The 23775-nt window shown below is 56.0% G+C and overlaps 1 protein-coding gene across 1 annotated transcript in view; it reads left to right on the top strand.

Annotated features, from left to right (window-relative positions):
• The first annotated feature begins 897 nt into the window (after window positions 1-897).
• Window positions 898-23775, top strand: part of LOC125153318 (uncharacterized) — a 37112-nt gene continuing 14234 nt past the window's right edge. The window contains exons 1-11 of the mRNA XM_047836383.1: window positions 898-1322; window positions 1708-1920; window positions 6065-6240; window positions 6684-6785; window positions 9628-9752; window positions 11908-12060; window positions 14503-14612; window positions 16116-16147; window positions 18843-18930; window positions 21134-21168; window positions 22902-22986. Of these exons, the coding sequence (XP_047692339.1) occupies window positions 960-1322; window positions 1708-1920; window positions 6065-6240; window positions 6684-6785; window positions 9628-9752; window positions 11908-12060; window positions 14503-14612; window positions 16116-16147; window positions 18843-18930; window positions 21134-21168; window positions 22902-22986 (1482 nt within the window). The 5' untranslated portion in view covers window positions 898-959. The remainder of the gene's footprint in view (window positions 1323-1707; window positions 1921-6064; window positions 6241-6683; window positions 6786-9627; window positions 9753-11907; window positions 12061-14502; window positions 14613-16115; window positions 16148-18842; window positions 18931-21133; window positions 21169-22901; window positions 22987-23775) is intronic.

The raw sequence follows: 23775 nt of genomic DNA, 5'->3' as shown, positions 1-23775 counted from the left end.
TGCGTGTGTGTGTTTGTGGTGTGTGTCTATGTTGCGTGTGTGTCTTGTGTGTGTGCTGTACGCGTGGTGCATGTGTATGTCTCTGTGGTGTGTGTTCCACACGTGTATGCGCTCTATGGTGTATGTGTGTGGTACGTCACGCATGTGGTATGTGCGGTGTGTTGCGTGTGCACGTGTGTTCCGTGTGTGGTGTGTGAGCGTGAGCATGTGGATGGACGTGCCCGCACGGGTGCCTTGTGCACACACGGAGCCCACGTTAACTGTGCCGTCTGGTCTCGGCAGGAGTCGGGAACCCGTGCGTTTGTTGGTAACTGTGTATTTGTCCTGGTGAGAGCTGCTGGAATCTTCTGAGACTGAAAAACCAAACCAGAAGATCCAAGGGGGTGTTCGAGCCGAACACCTGCCCCGCCAGGGGGCCCGGGGCGAGGCCCCTGCTACCACCTGCAGCTGTTCTCTCCAGACCCCCCGGCTCACCAGAGCCCACGTGACTGCGGAGCCCGCGGGGCCCGACTTTGGTGGTGCCCACCACAGCCACTCCTGGTGACTGGGTAAGTGTGCACCTCCCGCCGCGGCTGCTTGGGCCGTGTGCGTGGTTGTGACCTCACACTCATGGCGCTGTGGTCCTGCCCCAGGGACCAAGGCTGCGCTCACCCTCCGCGGAGTGTTGCTCTTGGTGCCACTTTGAGATTGGCTGCAGGGAAGCTTTCGGGGGGCCTCCGAGGAGTGCTGCTGCGGTGCCCCCACACGTGCACTCTCAGTCCCATGTTCCCGTGACACTTTGGCTGTCTTTGTTCGGGTTCAAAGTACTTTCAGAACTTGAAAACTCGCTCTGTTTCAAGTTTTACCAAATCCAATGCCAGCTGCAACCTCAGTGTTTCCACATCAGTGATACCATTTCTGTCCTGGGAAGCCCCGTAGGATGTGGCCCACCCTTGCCTTCCACGGGCTCCTGGGCTGACATGCGCCCTCCCGTGCCTTCCCTGTGCCCTCGTGTCCTCTCCGCACCCCCTCGCTCCTTCGACAAGATAAGTGCTGTCTCCACTGCCATCCTCCATGGCACTTCCAATTTCTCCCACATCCCTGCTTCACCTCCCTGTGCCAAGGTCTGTGGTTACACCCTAGAGCCCACCTCCCCGTTAGTGGGGTTTGGTTTTCAGAAGCATCCTTCCCATTGGCCGGTACTTCCATCCAAATGTTGTTTTCGTGCGGGAATTGTGTCGTTTGTAACACAGGGTGCCTTTCTGTGCTCCAACCCCCGGGGTGCTGGCCTCGCCGTCCATGTGGGATGGTCTCTGTGGTCCCCCAGGGGTCTCACTGATCAGGTAAGCCCTGCCTGGCCCCACACCCCGAGAAGAGTGTCAGAAATCCACCCTAATGAGGCAAAGTCCCCAGGACCCTCGGCTCTGCCGGGGGCGGCTGTGATGTGGCTCACCTTCTCCAACAGACTGACACCTGGCCAGAAGTGGCCACGGCTCCCTCCCAGCCCCTCAGCTCGGCCTGGGTGTCCCCAGAGTGCCCAGAGACCCCAGAAGCCCCTTGGTCAGCAGGCCTTTGTTCTGGAGCAGGAACGTCCTCAAGGGAAACTTGCAGAAGATTCCCTGAGGATTTCAGCACACAGAAGTGTCGCGTGGTCATAAGGTCTGCTTTTCCTGCAACCTTTTCCTCGGTGTCCCTGGGGGTGGGGGTGGCCCTCCACCCGTCTTGCAGATGGATCTGTGCAGCCGGAGCCAGAGAGGGGCCCTGCGGGAAGCCAGCAGGAAACAGGCCTCGCCCCGCCGCTGGTCCAGAGTGAATGGCTGGTCGTGGCCCCTGCACACCTTCCAGGTGGTGGCCTGGACCATACTGTTCATCTTGGCCTTCACCAACTTCTGTATCTTCGTCCCCTTGCTGCCACCTAAGTGGAACTTGATCATGTATGGTGTATCCTTCACTGTGGGAGCAGTGCCTGCTGTCCCAGGGAGGCTCCCCACGGGCCCTGCCCCAGATCTGGCTCGGGGCCCTGCCATGCCTACCAGCCCCCCACACCTGAGTCACCCATGGGTCCGCACCCTGTTCTGCGACCCCACTCCCCCTCTTTACCCCAGACACCCGCCATGGCCACGCTGCCTGAAATCTTACGTTTGTTCTCTGTGTGGCTCACTGGCTTGGGGCTGGGGCTAAAAGCACAGGAGTGTCTGCTGCTTGCCTGCTGTCAGTGCAGGGAGAGCACGCCTGGGGTCCAGGGTCTTTGGGGTGAGGCAGGCAGCCTGGACGACAGGAAAGGGTCGCACAGGGGTCACAGGGATGGCTCAGAAACTGAAGGCTGAGTCCCAGGGATTCACATGGCGTTCGTTCTCAGGGTCTGGGGTGCCCCATGCGGGCCCCACTTGTCTGCAGGTCTGCAGTGGGCTGGGTCAGGCTGGCTGGTGGGGGAACCACGCCAGGGGTGCAAGGAAGACACCGATTATAACCGTGTCCCTTCTTGCAACAAGTGAGTCTGGTGACGGGTGTTGGCCGGGCCTGGAGTGGCCGAGGCCAGAGAGAAAACCTGCCGGCTGCGAGGAGCCACACAGTGGGGACTGTGAACCCCGTGGTGGCCTTGAAAGGAGGTTCCAGACATGTCACCAGAGTAGGCTTCAGGCCAGGTGGGCAGGCATCAGGGACGCACTTGGGGCTGACGCGCAGGCCCCGTGGTGGAGCGTGGCAGGTGCAGCCGAGTGCTCCTCCCCTGGCCAGGCGGGCATCGCCAGCCTAGCCCCCTCCTCACACCTCACTCTGTGAGTGACGGACCTCAGTTCCGCCAGCGCATCCGTGCTCTGGGGGCCACCGCTGGCCAACCCCACCAGTGAGCCTGGGCGTCCCCCATGGCCTGATGTGCAAGCCTGCTGCCCCCTGCCCAGAGCCACGCAGCCCCTGATCTGGCCGGCCTCCCCCCGTGGGGCCCTCAGGGTGTCTGATCCAGCGGCACAGAGCCGGGAATGTGGGTCCTGTGTGTCTGAATGCAGCTGCCCCACTTCTAGGCCTGTGGCCCAGGGTTGGCGACGCTAGGTGGGGCCTCCAAAGCCAACATCCCACGCCCCACATCACCCCGTGTAACTTGTGTCTTTCACACACACAAGAGGATGGGCAGAAGTCGGCCAGCCTTGTAGATTTCTCCACTGGTCCCCAAAACCTGCTTTGTCGGGATTTTAAATCCAGAATCCAGTCACAATTCACGCTTTGCATGTGGCAAGGGGTCTCCTCTCTCTGTCCCAGCACAAAGGCCTGCAGTGCCCGACCCACGACTTCCTGGTCAGAATGGCGCTCTCACTGGGACTCGCACCACAGGAAACATCTCCCAGTTCTGAGAGGGAGCCCTCTCTCGTTCTGGGACCAGAAGCCCTCAGTGTTGGCAGGGGCCAGCTCCGGGGAGGGCTAGTTCCTGGCCTCCTTGCAGCATCCAGCTGCCCCTCTATCTGTATCCTAACCTCCGTCCCTGACCGTGGGTTTGCGTTCTGGGTTCTAATCCGTTGTCTCCCTTCTCCCTTCGCCGTGGCTCAGCCTGTTCTGGGGCCTTCTCGAGCTGCCTCGTGTTCTCTGTGCAGGGAGCACTCTGAGAACTCACCTGCTTTGGGGCCCAGAGGGCGCCCTGAGCTCACTTGCACACCCTTTCTCCCAGGAGCCCCTGGCTGGCCCCAAGTCCCAGGTTCTGGCTGGCTTCCTTTCCCCCAGGCTCCGAAGCGCTTGGCCACCGGGGGGCACCAGCGTCGTTCGGCCCTGCAGGGGCTGCTGCCCCAGGAGGGAGGGCAGGGTCTCCTTTGCACCTCCAGAAGGCAAAGCAGAGGAGGCGGACCCCTGGTTCCCGGCTGACCTCAGAGGCCAGCTTCCCCCACCGCCCTGCCCCTGTGAAGGGCCCAGAGGGTCCCTGTGCTGAGGGACTGGCCTCTGATGTGACCCGTCTTAGTCCCAGGGCCTGCGCCGTGGCCAGGCAAAACCCCTGGTTAGGTTAGCCTCAGTGACTGCAGGGCTGGTGGCGGGTGGTGGGAGCTCTGGGGGGCGCCTCACCCCTTCCTGCCGCAGAACCTGAAGGACCCGAAAGGAAGGTCAGGAGGGCATGTGTCCTGGGCTGGCGGAGCTGTGTTTACCAAACACAGATTGTCTCTAAGGGGATGAGGCCTCGAGGGCAGGGCCTGGCCTTCTGCATCTGGAGACCTCCTACCCTGTCCCTTTTACTTTTTGTTATTCTCTGCAACCTGAGAGACACCCATAACCCGGGCATCTGAATGTGGGGGCAGAACTTTGGTGTGGTGCCCACCTGCTGACACTTCTCAGCCAAGTGGCTGATGATGTGAACGGCCAGGCAAAACGAGGTGGCCTTTTGCTCACCCGTGACACTCCCACGGGTGACCTGTCATGAACCCGTGTTCGTGCTTAAGGGGGCTTGCCCACCACATGGCGGGGGGCTGCCCCTCTGTTCCTGGGGGACACGTTCTGGGAGTGGCCTGGCCACTGGCACCTGCAGGGTTGGGACATGTGGGGAAAATCAGGCTCAGGTCAGGGGCATTGCTGCCTCCAGTTTGAGGCTATAGTGCAGGCCACGCTGCCCCTACAATGTCTCCAAGGGCCCCAACGCCTCAGTCCCTCCCCCATACTTTGCCTGCCTATTTCTGATGCGACAGAGGAAGGGGCCTTCCTGTTGCACCTCTTGTCCTGGGTCGGACCCCTCTGCTCAGGACCTGCTCCCGCTGCCCCAGTAACCACACAAACAGTGCTTGCCTCCAGCCAGCACCTCAGGCTTCAGGGAATAGGTGCAGGGAGATGGCATACCAGCACTGTGTTGGTGTCTCCAGCTGTGATGGCAAAGCCTGACCAGACCCCTGACCACCCGGCCACAGCCCCATACCCTGAATGGGACAGCAGAGCAGGGGAGGCTCAGGCCTTACCCAGCCCTGCAGGGTCCGGTGGCCACAGGAAGGGCCTTGGTGTCACCACAACACCACTTATGTGGCACTGAGTGATCTGGTCAGTCTCGTGCCCCCGTGCAGGTCCCCCAGGGCCCTGCTGGTTCTCAGCCACCCTTCCACTCACCCCTGGCCTGGGCACCAGCTTGGGCTGATCCTCGTGGCCCTCAGCTCATTCTCATCTGCCCTCCTCCTGCCCTCCTCCTGCCCTCCTCCTGCCCTCCTCCCCCAGCAGGGCTGGGTCCCCATCGCCTCCATGCCTTCATCTGGCAGCCTGAGCCCTGGGTCTGCACGTGGTGCCTAGAGGCTGGAGGGCGAGGGAGGAATGAGCGATTTGGGCCAGAAGCAGCCTCCCACTCAGGCTAGTGCATTGTGGAGGCAGGACCCCGCCTGTCAGCTCCAGGCTGCTCAGAGGCGGAATCAGAGGCTGCTGGCAGGTCTGAGGAGGACCCCCCGAGGGGGCTTCCCGCAGGCCTGAGCAGTAGCCCCAGCCCCCTGCTCCGAACCCCCACCCCTGTCAAATCCCGGCAGAACCCCGTGCACCCATGGCTTCGCCTCCCAGGCTGGGTCATTTCCCCCAACCACACCCGGGAACCCAACCTGTAAACCCTGAACCCTCCCATTCAGCACTGGTCCTGGGAAGCAGGGCAGGGCTGACAGGGAGGCGGCTTCCACCTCTTCTGTTTGGTTTCCAAGGGGACAGACAGTGTGTTGGTCCCGAAGGGGAGGATGAGGGTGGGAGCCCGGGGACTGGTTTTACCCTGGGTGCCACGGCGGGAGTGGGTGCCAGAGAGCCTGAGGGGCCTAGGGGCGAGGAGAGACAAGATGGGACCCAGACAGACCGTGCAGACTGGCTGTGTGAGCCCTCCCTGCTCCCCTCCTTCATTTTTTGATGATACACTGTCTTCTTCGCCCGACGCACGTGCTCTGAGCATCTCTGCTGCCCAAAGAACCCCCACGACTTCGGCACCCAGCGTGGTGGCCGCTGGCCCCTGAAGGCCTTCCCTTGCTGCCTCGGTGAAGCGCGGGGTCCACACCCTCAGGCCGTAAGCAGGCGCCTCCAGGGTCCTGCTTCTAGTTTGAGCGGGCACCTTCGCCGTGTTGACCAGGCCTGCCTGCACGTTCCTTGACACACTCACGCCCAGGTGACTGGTGGGCTTTTCTGTTTCTACTTCGTGGTCCACTTGCTTGCTGTTTGCATCGATCCTGCTGAAACCAACGTACGGCTCAAGAACTACTTGGAGCCCGTACCCATTTTTGATCCATCCAAACACACGCGTGTCATCGAGAACCAATATTGCCACCTGTGTGAGGTCACCGTGTAAGTGCCCAGGGTGTGGGAGCAGGCAGCCCCGAGGGCACGGCCCCTGCCGTGTGGACCCATCCCCTCTCCGTGCTGTGCACAGGCAGGTCCTGCCCCGGCCTTTCTGTTTTCACGCAGCTGACCGGTGCTGCTTTCCTTGAATGACCAGCAGTGGCCCTGAGACACGCAGGACCCCTCACCCATCTAAGGGCTCAGATGAGTCTCAGCCCCCCCACCGGAACCCCACCTGGGCTAGTCAGAGCCCTGAGGGCTCAGCAGGCAGCCTGGGAGGGAGGCCTGTGGCTCAGGATGGGAGCTGGTGGCACAGTGTGGCAGGCGTGTCTGAGGGAAGATAACCCCCCTGGGGCCTGGTCTTCCCTGCCACCTGTCTCTCCTTTCTGACCCTGTCTTCCTCCCACACATGCTGCTAACGGGCTGCTCATGTGAATTCTTCCTTCTAGGAGCCAGAAGGCTAAACACTGTGGGGCCTGCAACAAGTGTGTCTTTGACTTTGACCACCATTGCAAATTGCTTAACAACTGTGTAGGGGGCAGGAATTACAGGTGAGGGGCTGGAGGGGGAGGTCCGGGAGGGAGGGGCAGAGTCCTGGGGGAGGGAGAGGGAGACCAAGCAGGGAAGAGGGAAAAGGGCATTGCAGGGGCCAGGGGTGGGGAAGGGAGGAGGGACCTCGAAGTGGGGAGGGGTGAGGTCCTGGTGGAGAGAGAAGAGGTCCTTGGCAGGGGGGAGGGGTGGGGTGCTAGGGAAGGAGAAAGTGAAAGGACTGGGGGAGGGAGGGGGATTGGTCAGGGGGAGGGGGGAGGGGGCCCGGAGAGAGGGGTCCTGCAGGCTGGGGGCCTCATGGGTAAGGGGGTGGGGGCCACAGGCAGTGGGGGGAGTCACATGCTGTCCCCAGCACAGCGGTCCTTAACGTCTTTCTGTTCTCCTTGTCTGGCTCTGAAATGTGTTGGCCTGGAGCCCCTTCCGAATGTGGAGGCCCAGCCCCATCCAGAGGGGCTCAGGCTGAGCTGACTTGTCCTTGACCCGCTGGCCTGGACCCGGGCGCTTTCTCCTGGGAGGCCGTCAGAGCACAGAGGATGTGGGCCGAGGCTGCACTGGGAGCAGGTGTTCAGTCCTGCACGGGCTTTGCCAGGACCCCATGTGCTAGGGCCCAGGCTGTGAGTGGCCAAGAAAGTCGCAGGGGCTCCCCCAGCTAGTTCAGAGTGGCCTTTGCCGGCTCATGGCGCTGCAAGGGGTTCCACTGCTCACCCACCACTCATAGCAGGTGTGCTCTGTGCAGCCTGGTCATGGAGCGTCATGGTCTGTGCTCTGTGCAGCCCAGTCCAGGAGTGTTGTGGTCTGTGCTCCGGGCAGCCTGGCCCAGGAGGGTTGTGCTCCATGCAGCCCGGTCCAGGAGGGTTGTGCTCCATGCAGCCTAGTCCAGGAGGGTTATGCTCCAGGCAGCCACCGGTCCAGGAGGGTTGTGGTCTGTGCTCTGGGAAGCCTGGTCCAGGAGCGTCGTGGTCTGTGCTCCGGGCAGCCCGGTCCAGGAGCATTGTGGTCTGTGCTCCGGGCAGCCTGGTTCAGGAGGGCCATGCTCCGTGCAGCCCTGTCAAGAAATGCTCCACTTGTTCAGGCTTCAAAAGCGTTGCTGCTTTGAGCAGAAGGAAATGCAAAGCTGTCATCATTAGAAAAGTCAAATGAGAATTGGGGGCCTGGGAGCCCTCATGTCGCCCTCTCCACTACAGAGGAGGAGCCCCAGGCCAGCTGGAGTGTGGGGGGGCTGCCTCCTCACGGTAGCAGGGCTCTCTTCTCTCCCCCAGATGCTCCTCTTAAGGTCTTGGTGCCACAGGCTGGTCGCCTTGAGGTCTGGTCGGCTGTCTGGGATGGGCGAGGGTGTGTGGCCCTGCCACTGAGGAGGACCAAGCTGACCGGGCCCCACAGGGCACACAGGGTGGAGTTCCGAGGTCCTGACAGTGGCCTCCGGGCACAAAAGGCTGCAGAAGTTCCTGGTGGGGACGGCTGGGCCCCAGGAGCCCTCCTATCCACTGGGCAGTGGCAGCAGCAAGGAGTGTGTGCAGAAGTGAGGGAGGGCACCATGTGCGCGGGGGTCTTGGTGAGGGCATGGCCACCCCTGTCCACGTGGAGTCCCAGACTCCCTCCTGTCCCTTCCACCGTCAGGCAGAGAAAGCAAGAGGAAATGACTACATTTACAAGACGAGTTGGCCAAAACAGTTGGCAAAGTGTGATAAGCTCCTGAGAGGACGTGCCTTCACAGGGGAAGTGCCCGGACTGGGTGCTGAGGCACCACAGACACAGGAGTCAGAGACGACAGCGACGTTTCTGGCCCCGAACATGCAGTTGGACAGGCTTTGGCCCTCACCCTGCCGGGAGGGCCGCCTCCGGCCTGGTGCCAGCAGCACCGGATGGCCGAGGGCCTTCTGCTGCGGGGTGGGCCCGTCGGCTGGAACAGCTGCACCGCACACCACAGGCTCCCTGGGAACCAGAGCCAGGTGTGGGGCCAGGTTTGTGCCCCCTGCACCTCGGGGACACACAGGACACGTGCCCTCCAGGGCCTTTGACAAGGGGCCACAATGCAGGCTGCCCTCCACATCCACATGACCCTTTGAGGACATTCTCGTTTTAGCTCTCTGCCTAAAGATGTGTTAAAAAAACAAAAACAAACCTCAAGATGTTCTGGAAAAGAATAATGGAGTCAGATAAATTTCAGCTGGATAAAAGACACTGCTGAAGATTGAAAATGCTAAAGAAACAGTTTCCTTAAATATCACCACGGTAGAAAGCCCAAAGGAAGACCTTGCAGCAGGAGATTATTCCAAGAATTGCTGACCAGAATTTAATTTTTTGATGGTTAGATTGTTCTCTGTGTCCTGAGCACAGGCAAGAGGACAGGAGTGATTCTGGTCTAATGCCAAAGCACAAGATGTCACTTGTGCACAGAGGTGTGCACAGGCCCCGGGAGGGTGTGTGGAGATGATGCACTGTGGGCCGCTGGCCGGCCAGGCGCCCGTCCCAGCACCCCTGCTTCCCCGACCTGCTGGGCTTCCATGCTTCTGGATGGAAGCACAGCACCCAGGATCCCGTGCAACATGGGGGGCAGGGGTGGTGGTCCCGATCCTGACCCGGCGGAGCCCTGGTGAGCAGTAGCGGCGTGCGGAGGAAGCTGCAGGCAGCCCGACCCGCCTGGAGCCTCCGTGTGCCCACCTGGGAGCCAGGCCAGGCCCTTCTCACTGCCGCGTGGGGGTGGGAAGGGGGCACAGAAACTGGTGGTGCCCTCAGGGCGTCCCCTGGGGATCTCGGGTGCCAGGAGACAGGAAGAAGGCTGGGCCTTGGGTTCGGGGTCAGGGGCACCTTGCCCAGCCCTGAGTCTGGCTCTGCCCCCCGCAGATATTTCTTCAGCTCCGTGGTTTCCGCCTCGGCCATCCTGCTCTGCCTGATCACCATCCTGCTGTACATCTTCATCCAGTACTCAGTCAACCCGGAGGTGCTGCGCACTCATCCCCTGTATGAAGGTACGGCGGGGCGGGGGGTGGGGGGGGCTCCTCTCTGGCATTGCTTTCTCTTGGGTCACTCGTGGTGGTAGCCTCTCCCTCCAGCTGTCTTTCAGGGAAAGCTCTCCTTCTGGGGGATGTCAGTCTGGCCCGCCCCTAGCTGGGTGAGCTGTGGGGCCGGGCAGGAGGGCAGCAGTCCCCCAGGGACCAGAAGGCAGGTTTGGGGCCCCGTGCCCATCACCCAGTAGTTGGTCTTGACAGGGAGCAGGGTGGGGCAGGAGGGCAGGGCTGCCTGGGGAAGGTGCTGGGTGGTGTGTGGCTGCAGGTGTCTGCTGAGCGGCTCCAGGAACCTGGCCTTGGGAACACATGTGCCTCAAAGGTCTGTCCATCACTGCGCAACCCCGGGCCTGTGACCGTGACCTTATTTGGAGAGAGGGTCCTCCCAGATGTGATTAAGGATCCTGAGATGATCATGGGTTACCTGGCAATGTGTGGGATCCTGGATCCAGTGAAAACATCCTTCTAAGAGACTGGAGGGACATGGCCACAAGCCAAGGGGTGCCTGGAGCCCCAGAAGCTGGAAGATCCAAGGACAGATCCTCCCCCATGGCCTCGGAGGGAGACGGGCCCTGCAACACCCTGACTTCGGGGCTTCATCTCTGCTGTTGAAACTGCCTGGTCTATGGCCATCAGTCACAGCAGCCCTGGACACTGACACAGGGAGAACCCCAAGCGGAGCACCACATGTGTCTGTCCTGAGTGTTTGGGGACCTCAGCCCTCAGGGTTCAGAGCAAAGCTTCCTTTCCCGGTCCAGGCCTCTCTCCAGAGCACGTCACGGCCATGCCCTCTTCCTGGAAGGGCACCATGCCCTGTGCACCTTCATCCCAAGGCCTTCAGTGCACCTGGGCTGGATGGGCCGTGGTGGGATGGGCCATCTGACCTGCACCTGCTCCGGAGTGCATCCTGGCTATTTCCATGGTAAAAGGGAACAGTGGGAGTCTCAGCGAGACCCGGCCCTGCTCAGCGGGAAGAGCCGCCTGCGCTCTGCACACAGCCAGCTGGAGGTCTCCGCCTGCCATCCTTCCTGACATTCTCCACACGTGGCCTGAGCAGAGGGGCTGGCCGGTGACCGCCGCCTCAGAACAGTCACCGGTGGGCACTGGGGATTCCCTGCGAAGGTCCTCCCGGCCACGGGGCCTCTCATTGCCCCAACACACTCTGAAATGCGGCTCGCACATGGTAAGCAGCAGCCTCAGCGCACCCGAGTTCCATAGCACATGTCCTTACTTCCTCCCAATGTGGGCGTCAGCTGGGCCCTCGCTGCCACGCGCTGGCAGAACAGAGGGCAGCCTGGTCTCCGAAGGTGCTTCTCTCTGGGAACTTGCCCGCTCCAGAACCATCGTGGATGTGCTGCACATGAATGCCTGATGACTGAGGCAATCTCCTGGGTTTGCTGTTCCAGAAGATTCCATGGGGCTGCTTACCCGCCAGTTCCCTGGGGCACTTTGGTCTCATTGGTGGGAATTCATCAAGACATCACCGGCTAAGGGGACAAGCATGTGGCCGGCCACCCCATGGTACATCCAGCCTCATGCACACTGCGCCGCAGCCCCCGAGGCACACAGCGGGCCTGGCAGCCACTTTCCATGCCACGTAAAGGACTGGAATCAGTACCTCCCAGACTCCGTGGTGGGATGAGAGCATTTCAGCTGGATTCCATCTCCATGGGCCTGCCTGCAGATTCCTCAGTGCTTTCCTCACACCGGAGTTCAGAAGTGTCAACAGCCCTTGGGGCCCAGATGACCAAGTCCTGGAAATGTCCCAAGGCGCTGGCTACTGCCTTGCAGTTCCCTGTGAGGGTGGCTGACTGAGAACAGGGAGGGCCTGGCACAGTGGCATGGCCCTTGGGACAGGGTGGGAGTTCAGCCAGGCAGGGGGTCAGGCTCTGCAACCCGGACCCTTAGTTATCCTCTCCCAGCCTCACCTTCCAGACCCGTAAAGTGGGGCTGTGACACCCACCTCAGTCAGGGGGCTGCAAGGGCACCTGGGTGAGGTAGGGCACACACTGGGGTGGGGGAGGGGCTTCCTTGGGCTGCTCACCCTCCCCCACCTCCCAAGGAGGGGCTGGCCATGCCCCAGGTGCTGGATGCATGCATGTCTCCCTTGCCTCCGCAGATGTGCCCAAGGACACTTGGCTGCTGTTCCTTCCTTTTTTCCCTGTAAAGACGAAGGCCCTGGTGGTCCTGGGCATTGGGGTGTTCGTCCTGCTGCTGTCTGCCCTCAGCCTCCTGATGTCTGGATACCTGTTCATCTTCCACCTCTTCTTAAGTATGTGTCCTGACCCCCACTCCAGTCTCTGTCCCTTGCGTTCCCACGTGGCCCAAGACAAGGTCTGCCGGCCCCTGCTAGAAACAAGCACATCAGACAAATGACAGGAAGAGACACCCCTAGAGGGACAGCAGGGCTCATTCTGCTCTGAGGCCTGCAGAGGCCACGAGAGGGACTAGGAGTAAGTTAGATAAGGGAGCAGAACGTGTGAGGCAGGAACAGGCACCATTGAGAAAAGAACGGGGGATTTAGAGAAGCACCAAGTCCTAACAATGAAAAATAGTGAGCCAGCGACAGGGTATCTGCTGACCCAGCTTGCTGCAGGGACACTGGCCGTTTCCTGGAGTCCACGCGGCACTGCGTGCAGCAGGCCCCACCACGCCGTGGCCCAGGGGAGGGCATGAATTCTCTCTGTGGCTTCTGCAAGGGAGAAGGTGGCAGCGGGGGCCCTATGTGGCTGCCAGAGCGGGTCTGGCACAGGGAGTGTCCTCAGCAGAGCCAGGGCCGGAATCAGCACCCGGAGCCAGAGGTGGGTCAGCCCAGGCCCTTATCCTAAAAGCTTCCACGCACTGGCCAATGGGGACAAGGGTGAATTTGGGGACAGTGCCCCAGCTGCAGCATACAGTACAGCCAGCAGGTGGCAAGCTGGGCAGGTCCAGAAGTCCACTGCGGCCACTCAGGACAGACGGATGTGAGACTGGAGAACAGGTCCACGGGACAGATGGCCAATGGGAGATCCAGGCACAGGGACCAGAGTGCCCCAACCCAAGCAACAGGGAGGGTGGTGGTGCCACACTCACTGTGGGGGTAGGGGAGGGAGATGCACACGGAGCTTATGGCTCAAGGTGCTGTTTACAAGGTATTTGGACAGCAAAGCACAGACTTCCAGAAAAAGTTGGGATATTAGCTACTGTTATAATAAACTTACCCCGCTTGAAGTAACAGAGTTATCACCTTGCAGTCTCTGTGGGTCATGGGTTCAGCATAGCTTAGCTGGGTCCACTGGCCCTGCTCGGCCACAAGGCTTCCTCCAGGTGTGAGGAAGGGCTGTGGTCTCCTCCGACTGGGACCCACGTTTAGGTTCAACGCCAGGGTGTTGGCAGGCCAGTTCCTGGCCTCAGTTCCCCGTGAGCTGTTGGCCGGTGCCTCCTCCCACCAGGACACTCCAGCACGAGGGGGCAGCCGGCCTTTTGTAGCCCAGTCATGGAAGCGACGCCCCTCACCTCTTGTGCAAGGCGCTGGGGCCACCCACTCTCCAAGGGATGGCGTGACACAAATACCCTGAGGTGGGGGGTAGGGGCTGCTGGGGGGCCTGTCAGAAGCTGTGGGCAGCTGGATGCCTCTTTGAAGTTTGGGGGAAGGACATCCTGACACTGCAGCACGAGTGGAGTGCAGCATTGGTGAGGGCAAGACCTCCCAGGAAGATGCACAGATGTCTGGTACCAGCAGCAGGGGTGTGGGGAAAGCCGCCTCCACACAAGCGGGGGACAGAGCATCCCAAAGACCAGCGGCCCCGGGCTGCTGTGTTGACGCCTAGTGTCGCTGGAGGGGACACGGCAGACACTCATTCAGTGCACACCGCACTCTGGCCTCCCTCCCCAGCCACATCTCCTCTCGTTACTGTCAGATGAAGGTGTTTACTCAAAACTCAGGACGAGTGTGAGCTCTGGGGAACACGCAGTGTGTACTTGCCACCTGATGGTGATGGCAGCCATCCCTGCAATCCCTGCCAGAGAACTAGTGTTTTCTCGAGCATGTGGCCAGATGCAAATTATGCCCTCACACAGGTTCTGGGGGAGGTGGGAGAACCAGTAAGAGCCAGGTGTAGTTCATCAGGAAGCCAAAGCAAACACAGACAGATGCCCTTGTACAAACCACCCAGGGAAGGGAACGGGCTCCACGCGGGTGTGGGGGGCAGCCCACCTTCCGCCTGCCCCTCCAGCTGCAATTAGGCTTCTGTGGGTGGCCCTTATCCCTTTCCAGAAATAATTAGAAGCCATCTGTCCTCGTGTTTGTTGGTTTTAGGGAGAGAAGTGGGAGGATTGGTGCCTCTGCTGAAGCAGGCACAGAACCCGTTTCGTGGACGGTGCTGTCTGTTGACAGACCCGGGTCTCAGATGTCCTTTCAGTGACCTGGGGTGCTTCTGCCACAGTGCCGGAGCCAGCGTCCGGGGCCACACTGGTTTTGTGGGCCTGGAAGGCCGCAGGGTAGCTGTTCCTGGGACGGGGCGCCAGCAGCCTTGGGGCTGTGACGAGCTACTGCTTGCCTCCCACAGGCCAGGTGGGCCCCGGGGCAGCCATGCAGCAGCCCCCCAGCGCCCCAGGTTAGGAGGCAGCTCCTGGCATCCTGGGGGGAAGCCCTGGAAGACCGGGTTGTGGCCTGTGGGCCACTCTGCCCGCCTGCGTAATTGTAACTGCCTGTTTCTGCCTTTCTCCTCTCTAGTGTTCAAGAAGTTGAGCACATATGAGTATGTGATACAGAAACGCTATCAAAACATTCCAAAAGTTCCAGCAGGGAGGCAAGAGCTGTCCTTCAAAATAAGCATGCCACAGGTAGCGGGTGCCCCTCTGCTTCACCATCTGCGCTATCCAGGCCTGGGGCAGCGCCCAGTGTCACCTTGCAGCTGGAACTTCTCACAGTCCTTTGCTTCTGTGTTGGCACAATTCTCTGATTCTGTGTGTGTGTGTGTGTGTGTGTGTGTGTGCACGTTGTGTGATGCAGTGCAGGTGTATGTGTGTATGTGTATGTGGTGTGTGTGATGCAGTGTGTGTGTGTGCGTGTGTTTGGTGTGAGATGCACTGCATGTTTGCACGTGTGAGTGCATGATGTGTATAATGTGATGCACATGTGTGTGGTTGTGTGTGCATAGTATGTGATGCAGTGCATGTGTGTGTGGTTTTGTGTGTGTGTGTGTGTGTGTGTGTTTAGTGTGAGATACGGTGCTTGTGTGTGTGACTGAGTACATGTGTGTGATGCAGTGCATGTGTATGTGTGCATGTGTACATGGTGTGTGTGATGCCGTGTATGTGTGTGTGTGCAGCGCAGTACATGTGTGTTTGGTGTGTGGTGTGCATGTGTGTTATATCATTTGTACGTTCACTGTCCACAGAATCAAGCCAGCAGGGCTGACTCCTTTTAGGCCCATATATTAATGCAGCTGTTTCTCATCAAAATTAAAAACATTTGTTTTTTTTTTTTAATTTTTTTTTTCAACATTTACTTATTTTTGGGACAGAGAGAGACAGAGCATGAATGGGGGAGGGGCAGAGAGAGAGGGAGACACAGAATCGGAAACAGACTCCAGGCTCTGAGCCATCAGCCCAGAGCCTGACGCGGGGCTTGAACTCACGGACCGCCAGATCGTGACCTGGCTGAAGTCAGACGCTTAACCGACTGCGCCACCCAGGCGCCCCAAAAACATTTGCTTTTCAAACGAGCACCATTAAGAAAATGAAAACATAAGCCAAAGGCAGAAATATTTGCAAATCATATACTTGTGCCCAGAATATATAAAGAATTCAAAATTTAATTATAAGAAAAATGACCCAGTGTTTTAACTTTTTAAATGCGCAAAAGATTTGAACCAACTGTTCACCAAGGAGGATCCACGGTAGCAGATAAGCACATCGACATCAGTTACCATTAAGAAAACACAAAACCACAGTAAGATACCATTACACATCCAGTAGAATGGCTATAATCAAAAGAACCAATAATAAAAAGCATTGGTGAAGCTGTAGATCGAAAGGCTCCTACGTTACCAGTGCAGATACCAAATTATATCACTTTGATCAGCAGTTTGGTGTTTTCTTAAAAAGTGAAATGTATAGTCACCGTTGAAGTCAGCAATCCCACTTCCAGTTTCTTAACTATTAGAAGTGAAGACACAGGTATTCATGTGACAGGGGTGCTATCCCCCAGTGAGATCCTTTCCTAGGACCCAGGGACGCTGAAGCACCATTACTCAAAATTAACTAATAACTGACTTGAATCGTGTATAAGACTAAGCCCAGTGTCAACAACTTTTTCACGTTATGAATTTTTATTGCTCACAGCAAGAAGATGACCTGAGTCTGTCTGCACGTAGGTAAGTGTGTAAGCTTACTAGAGTTGTTTTATCTGTCTGACAAAGACTACACGCTCTCAATTGTCTTGCTTTAAAAAGTCTTCGTTACTCCAAGGTTATACAAATATCCACATTCTTTGCTAGTGTTTTCACCAGCTTTCTTCGCTTTGCATTTTGATTTCCAAGCCGTCCTGAATTTGTGTGTTCACGGAGACAGGGGCTAAGGTGGATTTGCCCAGGACCTAGTGCCCCGGGCCCCCCCAGGAGACCCTCTTCCGGCCATGCCTCACCCTGAACGTCCAGCAGGGGAACGCCCTCGACATTCTTTAGTTTTCATAGTTGTTGACAATTCCTCCACGTTTTTAGTTTCCGTATAATTTTTTAAATAGTTTTGATGCAGTTCTGAGAAAGGCAGAGTTCGAAGTGGAGTTACAGGAAACATTCCTTAGAGGCGGGAGCGAGCGGAGCCGCATGGTCTCAGCTCCAAGCCCTGAAACTGCCCCAGAAGTCGGTCTCCCCTGGGGGAGCGGGCCGGAAGTGCCCCAGTTCTGTGGTGCTCTCGGAAGTTCGGCCCTCGCAGAAACGGGTGGGGGGCGACTCCCACGTTCTGGCGGAGCTGGGCAGGTCGCAGGGCTGCTGCTGGTTCTTGACCGAGGATCGGGAATCCCTCCAAAGAATCCGCTCATTCCTTTTGCATTTGTTTCCTTAGACACCCGGTAGCCATGCTTCTGGGAAAACCTGGGTCGTTTGGAGTTTCACTTGAAGCATTGCCACACTGCGGTCCTTTAGGTACAATCTGAGCACGTTCCCCTCGCCCTGTCCAGCCTGGGGGCCAGCCGCCTCTAGAAGCAACTGAGACTAACCCCGTTTTCGGGCAGTCGGTGTGGACACTGCGCAGGAACTGGGGACCTCGAGTCTCTGGCCGCCCCACGCACTGCAGTCACTGCTGGTGCTCCGAGGACTGTCTTCCAAGTTCTGTTTTAGTATTATTTTGTGAGTTATACTCACAGTGCTTTGTTTTTGTAAAATTGTAATCACATTGTTCAACTCTTTAGAGCCCCTTTTAAAAATTCCATATATTGTGGTGCCACTGGGTGGCTCAGGCGGTTAAGCATGGGACACTTGGTTTCTACTGAGGTCATGATCTCACGGTTTGTGGGGTTGAGCCCCACATTGGGCTCTGTGCTGGCAGCAGTGAGCCTGCTTGGGATTCTCTCTGCCTCTCTCTCTCTGCCCCTTCTCCCCAAGGCCTCTCTCTGTCAAAATAAGTAAATAAACTTAAAAAAAAATTCCATACATTGTGGACATAGTTAAAAGAAAAAGAAACATAATTTTTATGAATATAAGTTACTTCATCTTTGAGAGGGACCATATTCCTCATTTCTGGAATGTTATTCCTTAGTTTCAATCACTATAGTGTTCCCTTCTCCAACTGGAAAGTGAGCTGCTAACCTTTGTATTGAAAGGTCGATTGTGTTGAGAGACAAGCCCTCTCAATGCGCTGGGCCATCTGTCCCAGTGGCCCCTCTTTCCTGCAGAAGTGTCCCTAGTTTGACCTGGACACTCACAACCTTACATGTTAGGCAAGGCCCACTGTCAGAATGTCAGCTCCAAGAGATCAAAGAGTATCTTTAAATCACGTGGCACTCTGTCAATCCCCCCAAAAGGAAAATCCACTCAGTAAGTGCCTGTGGAGTTCCATGATGTAAATCACTGGTATATTTTAGGGGAGAACTTAGTGTAGCACTCTCTAAGGTGCTTCTCTCTATTAGTAGGTATCAGACCAATTTATTGGGAGTATTTCCTCTGGACCATTAATCTGCTGCAAAAGTAGGATCACACGTGTGAAGATACTTCTTGCCTAATTCTACAGGTGTTCTGCTCAGCTAATGTCCATCAAGTGGCTTGTATTAATTTTTTATTGCTATCTGGCAAATTCCCACAAATGTAGTGGCTTGAACTAAGACTCGTCTGAAAGTGCTTGTGGGTCATGTGCCTGGCAAGCTCAGCTGGGTCCCTGATTGGTGCCTCCCAAGGCAACAGTCACGGCTCACCAGGTCAGCCCTCCTTTCTGGAGGTTATGGGGAAGAGTCTGCTTCCGGGCAGATAGCGAATGCCAGTGCAGCTGTTGCTTTCCCACTCTTGCTACGTGGCCCTTCCATCTCTAAGTTGGTAATGGTGGGTCTAGTCTCTTCATATTTTAGATCTCTCGGACTTCCTCCCTTTCCTCATTTCTCAGTTTTTAAGGATTCGTGTGATTGCATTGGACATACTTGGGTAATCAAGGACAGTCCTCAGTTTCCTACAGTTGCCGCAAGGAATGAGCACAAAGTGACAATGCCATGGTCTCCAAGGCAGGTCACTTTGTCCATTTGTAACTGAGCCCTGCTGCACCCACAGACTCAAGAACGCAGTGGCCCAGCGTGGGGGTGCCACAGCAGGAAGAAGCGCCCCTGTGGCCTCCCACCGGCAAGCAGTCATAGACCTTTATGGATGGTGCTCCTGCACCGTGTCCTCCGTTGTGCAGCCAACCCGAGGGCACACGGACGGCCTCCCAGGAGCTGCTGGCTCTGAGGCTCTGCAGATGAGCATGTCACGATGGCGGCCAGTGCATGGAGCTTTGCAGCTGTCAGCGGTGCTCTCTGAGCTCACTACACAAAGCAAGGCCCTTCTTTGCTCATGGAAGTCTGTCCTCCCTTTTGCCCCATCCCTGTAGAGAGCAGTGCAAGGAGGCCCCGCCGCAGCCGAGGTGCCCGGGTCTGCATTCCACCCTCCCCACGTGCCAGGAGAGCTCCCCGCTGCAGGTGAGAGCTGCTGGGCACGTGAAAGGTCTCAGGCTGCCCCCGGAATGAGGACAGAAAACGCTTGGGATTGCTTGTTTGACTGATTTGAAGTATTTACTCAGTACCCAGGCATGCTACTCAGATGGGAACAAAGGTGGAGGGAGAAGAGAAGGAAAACTGACAGAAAATATCCTTAACTGTAGGGCTTATTGTGTGTGTGTGTGTGTGTGTGTGTGTGTGTGTGTGTGTAAGGGGGGAGAAAGAGATAAATGCAACGCAATCTGGGTGTGCGAAGACTGAAGTGGCATCCGTGTGCTTTAACGAAGGGTATTGATGTCTGTGTCCTGCTGGCTTTGAAAAGCACCAGAAAATAAAATGATGGATGGATAGTCACATGGTTAAAAAGAAATATTTAATGATGGTAGAACCTAGAAGTTGAGTGTTTGGGCATTCTTGTACAATCCTTTCCACTTTTCTGGGTGTTTGAAATTGTCCATTCTTAAAAAAGTGTTAGGGAACAACTATAGGACACAGACGTGGAGTGAGGGGTGTGTGTGTGTGTGTGTGTGTGTGTGTCTGTTTATGTCTGCTCTTCACAGATTGAGACTGAGGCAAGAATGTCCACCTCAAACTTCTATTTGACATTTTACTAAAGTTCCAGCCAGTGTAATACAGCAAGAAATACAAAGACATATAGATTTGAAAATGAACCTGATTTTATTTGCAGGAAACATGCTTCTAACAAATCTGCAAAAAATATAGTAGAAATAATAAGATAGCTCAGCCAGGTGGTAGAATACAAAATGAATATAATAACCCCCATTATATTTCTGTATACTAACGATGAAAAATCTCAAAATGATATTAAGAAAACCATTCCATCTGTAATAGCATTGAAAATAATAAAATAAAATAAAACAAGCACCAAATGTGTATACTTAAAGCTACAAACTATTGATGAGAGAAACTGAACACAATCCAAATAAACGGAAAGATTTAGAATATTCGTGGACTGGAACGCAAAATATTGTCATGATAGAAAACTCCCCCCAAAATTGATCTACATAATTACCATGAGCCCTATTGAGTTTCCAGCAAGCTTTTTCCTTTAAGGAAATAGCAAGCCAACCCTAAAATAGATACAGAAATCCAAAGGACGTAGAGTGACCAAAAGAATTTAGAAAAACAAGCAGCAAATTGGAGGACTTACTCAATCTGACTTAAAAATGAACTATCAAGCTACAGTAGTCAGGACAGTGTGAGCCGTGAGGGTGGTGTGCCCAGTGAGGGTAGACATGCAGGTCAAGGGAACAGAATAGAAAGTCCAGAAATAAAACCTGATCAGTGGGTGTTAAACCGAGGTGCCAGGATAATTAAACAGGGAGAGATGAGAGTGTATTTAATAAGCCGTGCCAGAACAATTGGATGACCATAATGCAAAAAAAGAGGGCGGGGAAGAGCTTAATAGCTGCTTCTCAGCATACACACAAAAATAACTCAAAATCAACCACAGTTCTGAATTTAGGGGCTAACCTATAACACTTTAGGAAGAAAACAGAATAAAACCTTTGTGATCTTGAGGTAGACAAAGTTTTCTTTAATATGGGCACCAAAACCACTATGAAGAAAATGGAAAATTTGACTTTTTTATAAAAGAAAGCATTTCCTGTTCAGAATTCACCACTGCAAAAATAAAAATGTAAGTCACAGGTTGGAACAAATATTTGCAAACCCTGTACTTAAATCCAGAATAAATAAACAACTCTCAACACTTAATAGGGGAAAACGGCCCCATTTTTAAAATGGGGAAAAGATTCTAATAAACTTTACCAAATAGGATATATGGGTGGCAGGTAATCACCTGACAAGATGTTCAACATCATTCACCACTAGGAAAGTGCAACTAAAACCACGGTAAGACAGTTGGAACGGCTCCCTGAGAAAGGCTACCGGCACCAGGAGCGGGAGACACAGAGCAACCGGAGGCCCGTAGCTAGGTGTGCAAAGTCGTCGGGGGTTTACAGTGATACCACTGTGGAAAGTAGTTTGACAGTTTCTTAAAATCTTCAATGTATTCTTAACCTCTGACACAGCGACCCCCACACAGAGACCCCTTCCTAGGAAGTCTCTGAGCCACACGCACCTGAAACTAATGACGGACTTGATTTCCTACGAATAGCCTCAGTACCAACAATTTCTTCTTCTTTTTCCTTTACCCCCACAGGCAGCCACAGGTGACCTGAAATCACTCTCATACAGGTAGGTTGTAAGCTTGTTGGACTTGTTCTCTCTGAATGAAAATGGCTACGCGATCTTAAGTCAAATTGCTTTGGAAAGTGACTCATCTCTGATGGGATATTTTTAAATAATGTGACAACACAGTAGGAAATAACTCTGTTTAACGTAACAGTGCCACGTACAGCTACGCAGGGACCTTTTGCGCTCCACGTGCTTGGGGAAATGTAGTAATTCTCTCCCTGTGGACAACTCGCATCTGAACTAGCACGCCAGCGTCAGCGCTCATTTATTCTGTGTGTCAGTCGGAGAACGTGTGGGGAGCGGGTCCCAGCCTCCTTTTTATGACCTCCGATAATACCTAGTTTCCCGTCGCTCCTGGGCCATGCCTGCTCATTCTGAGCCTGCGAGGAGTCACACAGAGGACAGCCCTGCAGGCACACACGCACCCAAAGTGCACCCCTGCAAAGTCACAGAAGCAGAAAGTGGCCCATTATGAAGGTCACGACCCAGGGTAAGCACACATTTTAAAACGTGCACTTGGTCTCCACTTGGAAACCGTACCAGTGTGGAAAGTCACCTCAGAACATGGAGAAATGAGAAATATGCTCACGTTAGGGTGAGGGTCTCGGTCTGCCAGGGCTGCCCTGACAAAGGACCACAAAACAGGTGGCTTAAAAAATAGAAACGTACCGTCTCAATGCTCTGGAGGCTGGAGCCGGACTCACCTCGACATGTCCCCAGTCATAGGACCTGCACGTGGCTTCTCTCCTTGGCTCGTACCTGATGCTGTTTTCCCTTTGTCTCTTCAGTTTTCCCGTTTTGCCCCTTTCTGGCAAGAATGATTGAAAATTAACGAACCAGGAGGGCCTGCCTGTCCTCTTGCACAGAGGCGGTCGTCAGGCCAAGGGCCTGCCTGTCTTCTGGCATGGAAGTGGTCATCCCGCTGAGGGCCTACCTGTCCTCTTGCACGGACGCGGTAGTCGGGCTAGGGCCTGTCCTCTTGCACGGACATGGTTGTCGGGCCGAGGGCTGGCCTGTCCTCTTGCACGGACGCGGCCATCGGGCTAAGGGCCTGTCTTCTTGCACGGATGCGGTCGTTGGGCTAAGGGCCTGTCCTCTTGTATGGACGTGGTAGTCGGGCCGAAGGCCTGTCTTCTTGCACAGACTCGGTCGTCGGGCCGAGGGCTGGCCTGTCTTCTTGCACGGATGCGGTTGTTGGGCTGAGGGCCTGTCCTCTTGCACGGACACAGTCGTTGGGCTTAGGGCCTGTCCTCTTGCATGGACGCGGTCATCGGGCTGACCCTGGTCTCAGGTGATGACACCTTGAGCTGCTAGAGTTGCTGCATCTGAAAACCCCCCTTACAGCAATGTGAGGTCATTGGTGGACACTGTTCAATCCACTTGCACAGTTCAGTTAGCTGAGTGTCCCACGACCTACATCCCCACCATTGCTCTTGGTAACTCCTGAACATCTCTTTCCTTCCAAACCCAGGGTCTCTTCCCAAATCCCCTCCTGATCTGCAGGGGCACCCCTTCTTCTTGACACCCCCTGCTGCTCCTGCAACTCTCCCTTTAGGTGCTCCTCCCCTGCCCTCCCGGGGTCTCCCACCATGCAGTGGACCTGAGGGGAAAGGGCGGTAAGGAGGCTGTGTGATGCTGTGGCCTGTGGTTTCCGGCAGCCATCAGCATCCCCTCCAGAAAGCAGTGGCCGTCCTTGTTGATGAGTGTCTCCCCTTCCCCCTGCCATCCCACAGAGTGAAGTTCAACTACCTGCTGCCGGATGTGCACTCAGGTCCACCCTCCTCCACCATCACGTTCATGGAGGACTCGTGGGTGATGGTAAGTGAGGCACGGCCGTGCGTGAGTGAGCCTCAAACACAGGGGTGGGGTCCAGTGCTGAGTCTAAGCTCCCCACAAGAGCAAGGGCAGGACAGTATTTGGACCTGCTTGTCTGGCTGGTTTAAGGCATTTATGGTGTCCTCTGGGGACACTGCTCGAACAGGACAGTGGTGGGAGGGGGATAAAGGGAAACAAGGCGGGCAGCACAAACGATCTAAAACACAGGGCATGTGTGTGAGCAGAGAAACATGACGGAAAAATGGGTGCTACTGGAACGGAAGCATCACGCGTGTGCTTGGGTGACATGTGTGCACTCCGGCAAGCTGGCGGGATTCTGGCCAGGAAGGGCTCAGTGACCCACTTACTGTCACGGCAGAAGGGTGCCCCTGCTCATCTCCCAGGTCAGCGGGGAGGAGGGACATACCTGGTCCACTGTGTTCATTGCAGAGCCTGGAGTCAGAGCTCCGTGTTGGAGATGCTGGAGGCCGGTCTTCAGTGGGGACTGTGTGTGACTGGCCAAGTCACAGCTTAAACCGTAGCCAACACAATTATGGCATGACCCCTCCCCGCCACTCGCTCCCATCAAGCCTTCCAACAAGTACACACTTTACATGCATGGAGACCAGGCTGATGCTCCATTCCAGGGGTCACAGTGGTGGCTGTGGCAGTGATAGCATCTATTGGCGCCCCATCCCTGCCATCCCTTCTTGGGTGGTGGTGGCCACACAGCTTCTGAGTGACATGAAGGACACATCTCAAGAAGCAAAGATGTGGGGTGTTGACCATGTA

The sequence above is a fragment of the Prionailurus viverrinus genome, chromosome A2 (genome assembly GCF_022837055.1).
Source record: "Prionailurus viverrinus isolate Anna chromosome A2, UM_Priviv_1.0, whole genome shotgun sequence".
Lineage (NCBI taxonomy): Eukaryota > Metazoa > Chordata > Mammalia > Carnivora > Felidae > Prionailurus > Prionailurus viverrinus.
The sequence above is the reverse complement of the archived record's forward strand: the minus strand, read 5'-3'. Positions and strand labels throughout refer to the sequence as shown.